The 2,335-nt window shown below is 40.3% G+C and overlaps 1 protein-coding gene across 1 annotated transcript; it reads left to right on the forward strand.

Annotated features, from left to right (window-relative positions):
- The first annotated feature begins 840 nt into the window (after positions 1-840).
- LOC124891493 lies at positions 841-1,678 on the forward strand. The gene is made up of 2 exons (XM_047403223.1): positions 841-1,143; positions 1,439-1,678. Exons 1-2 carry the CDS (start codon positions 841-843, stop codon positions 1,676-1,678), a joined length of 543 nt encoding a protein of 180 aa, XP_047259179.1.
- The last annotated feature ends 657 nt before the right edge of the window (positions 1,679-2,335 follow it).

Here is a 2,335-nt window from a genome sequence, read left to right on the forward strand (position 1 = left end):
GGCGATCCCACAGTGGCAGTAACATGCAAAGGCGACCACCAAGATTCCGATACGAATTTCCACATCAAATCTTGATGGAATCCAACAAATCGATCATGAAAACCGCCCAAACCCCGGTGATCTCTATTCATAATCCTTTAGTTTATCGTATTTCATTTGCTTTAGTTCACTCACGTTTTTGACAGATTACTTCATTGAAAATTGTTGCATTCTTGACATTGAGTGTTCAGCCACTGCTTCGATTTGAAGCTGCTTTCCTACTATACGGATTTAAATTTGACATTAATTTTTATTTCGTGATCCTCGCCTTAGTTTCTTGGCATATTCAATACTATTCTTAGGCAACCTCAGTTGGTTATTTGTATTAATTGCTTGCTTGCTTTCTGATTTTCCCTGTCGTATTGTTGCTTCTTCAAGCCTAGCAAAGGTCGTGGTTATTGTAGTTCTTGATTGATCATTTTCGGTGAGTTTTTGCACTAGTTTTCCCTTAGTATCTTACATTCTTTGGTGGCTTTGGTAATTGATGGTGGATTAAGGTCATGTCTTAGGCCGAGATCGAGAGTGAAGGGTGGGAGTGATAAGAGGATCGAAAATTCCACTAGGTTTCGAATAGGTTCGTGAAATATAGAGACTTTGATGGAAAAGTTCTTGGAGCTAGAAAACAATTTTGAAAAAGAGGAAGACTCATATAGCGTGTGCTCAGAAGACTAGATAAGTAGGTACCAAGGCTTGAGATGTGAATGGGTTTAAGTTGTGGTACTCGAGAAGTTCAAGTAACAGGCATGGAGTAGAAGCTTTAGTCTATAAGGTCCTTAGGGAGCATGTGGTGGGGCTAGGAGAATGAATAACAAGATAATGATGATGATGATTATGCTAGTCGCTGGAGGGCATACATTGAATATTATTGGTGCGTATGCTCCACAAAAAGGCTTGGATGAGGAGGTCAAAAAGCTCTTTTGGGATGATTTGGATAAGGTTGTGAGAAGAATACCTGACATCGAGAAGATTTTCATTGGTGGGGATTTCAATGGACATATTGGAGCAACTTCTAGTGATTTTGATAGGGTTCATGGTGGCTTTTATTTTGGGGATAGAAATGGTGACGGAACCTTACTCCTTGACTTTTCTAAGGCCTTCAAGATGGTGATAGCTAATCTGTGCTTCCCAAAGAAGAAAAATAACTTGGTTACCTTTCATAGCATAGGGTTAACAACTTAGATAGGCTATTGCAAAAGAGAAAGAGGGGCCTTTGTAAGGATTGTAAGGTTATCTCGAGTGACAACCTCACTACCCAACATAATCTTTTTGTAATGGACTTAAAGATAACGTGAGGTAGAAAGAAAAAGAATCTTTATATTCGGCCAAGGGTTAAATAGGGTTACTGACCCCTGCCTTCTCTTGATATTTGGGAGAGATGTTGATAGAGTTGGGGGCTTAGAGGATCAATGGGGATGCAGATAGTATATTGGAGAAGACAACTAGTTGCATTAGTGAGACAGCTAGAGATGTGCTTGGGTTGTTGAGGGGAAAGTTCGGTGGCTGTCCAGTGGATTGGTGGTGGAATGGAGAATTTCAAGGCAAAGTGGAAGCTAAGAAGGCAGCCTATAAGAATTGGGTGGAATGGAGGGATGTGGAAGAGAGAGGACGAATAAGGAGATCAATAAGGCAGCTAGGATAACGACTAAGTTAGCGGTCACAGAAGCTAAGATGACAACCTTTGAAAGACTATATGTGGCATTAGGGGACAAAGAAGGAGATAAGAAACTTTATTGGCTTGCAAAAATGAGGGAGAGGAAAGACCGATACCAGGATCAAGTCGAGTGCATCAAGAATGAGGACGACAAGATATTGACGGATGATATACTCATCAAGCAAAGATGGTAAGACTACTTTCATAGAAAATTGAACGAAGTAGGTGATAGAGCTATCGTGCTAGGGGATTGGATATTGTGTATGCATTATAATTAAGGAAGTGGCGCGTGCTATTAGTAAGATGAGCCGAGGAAGAGCAATTGAACCTGATAAGATCCCGGTGGAGTTTTTGAAAAGCTTAGGCAAGAAAGGTATGACGTGGTTTACTGTGTTGTTCAATGTCATTTTTAAGATGGCTAAGTTGTTTGGAGAATGGAGATGGAGTACAATTGTTCCATTGTATAAAAATAAGGGTGACATTCAAAATTATCACAATTATAGAGGTATCAAGTTGTCATGTCACACTATGAAAGCTTGGGAGTAAGTGTTGGATATGAGGGCGAGGAGAGGTGTGTTTGTTTCAAATAACCAGTTTGCATTCATGTCGAGGTGGTCTACTTTGGAAGTCATCCATCTTGCGAGG

The sequence above is a fragment of the Capsicum annuum genome, unplaced genomic scaffold, assembly GCF_002878395.1.
Source record: "Capsicum annuum cultivar UCD-10X-F1 unplaced genomic scaffold, UCD10Xv1.1 ctg36253, whole genome shotgun sequence".
Classification (NCBI taxonomy): Eukaryota; Viridiplantae; Streptophyta; class Magnoliopsida; order Solanales; family Solanaceae; genus Capsicum; species Capsicum annuum.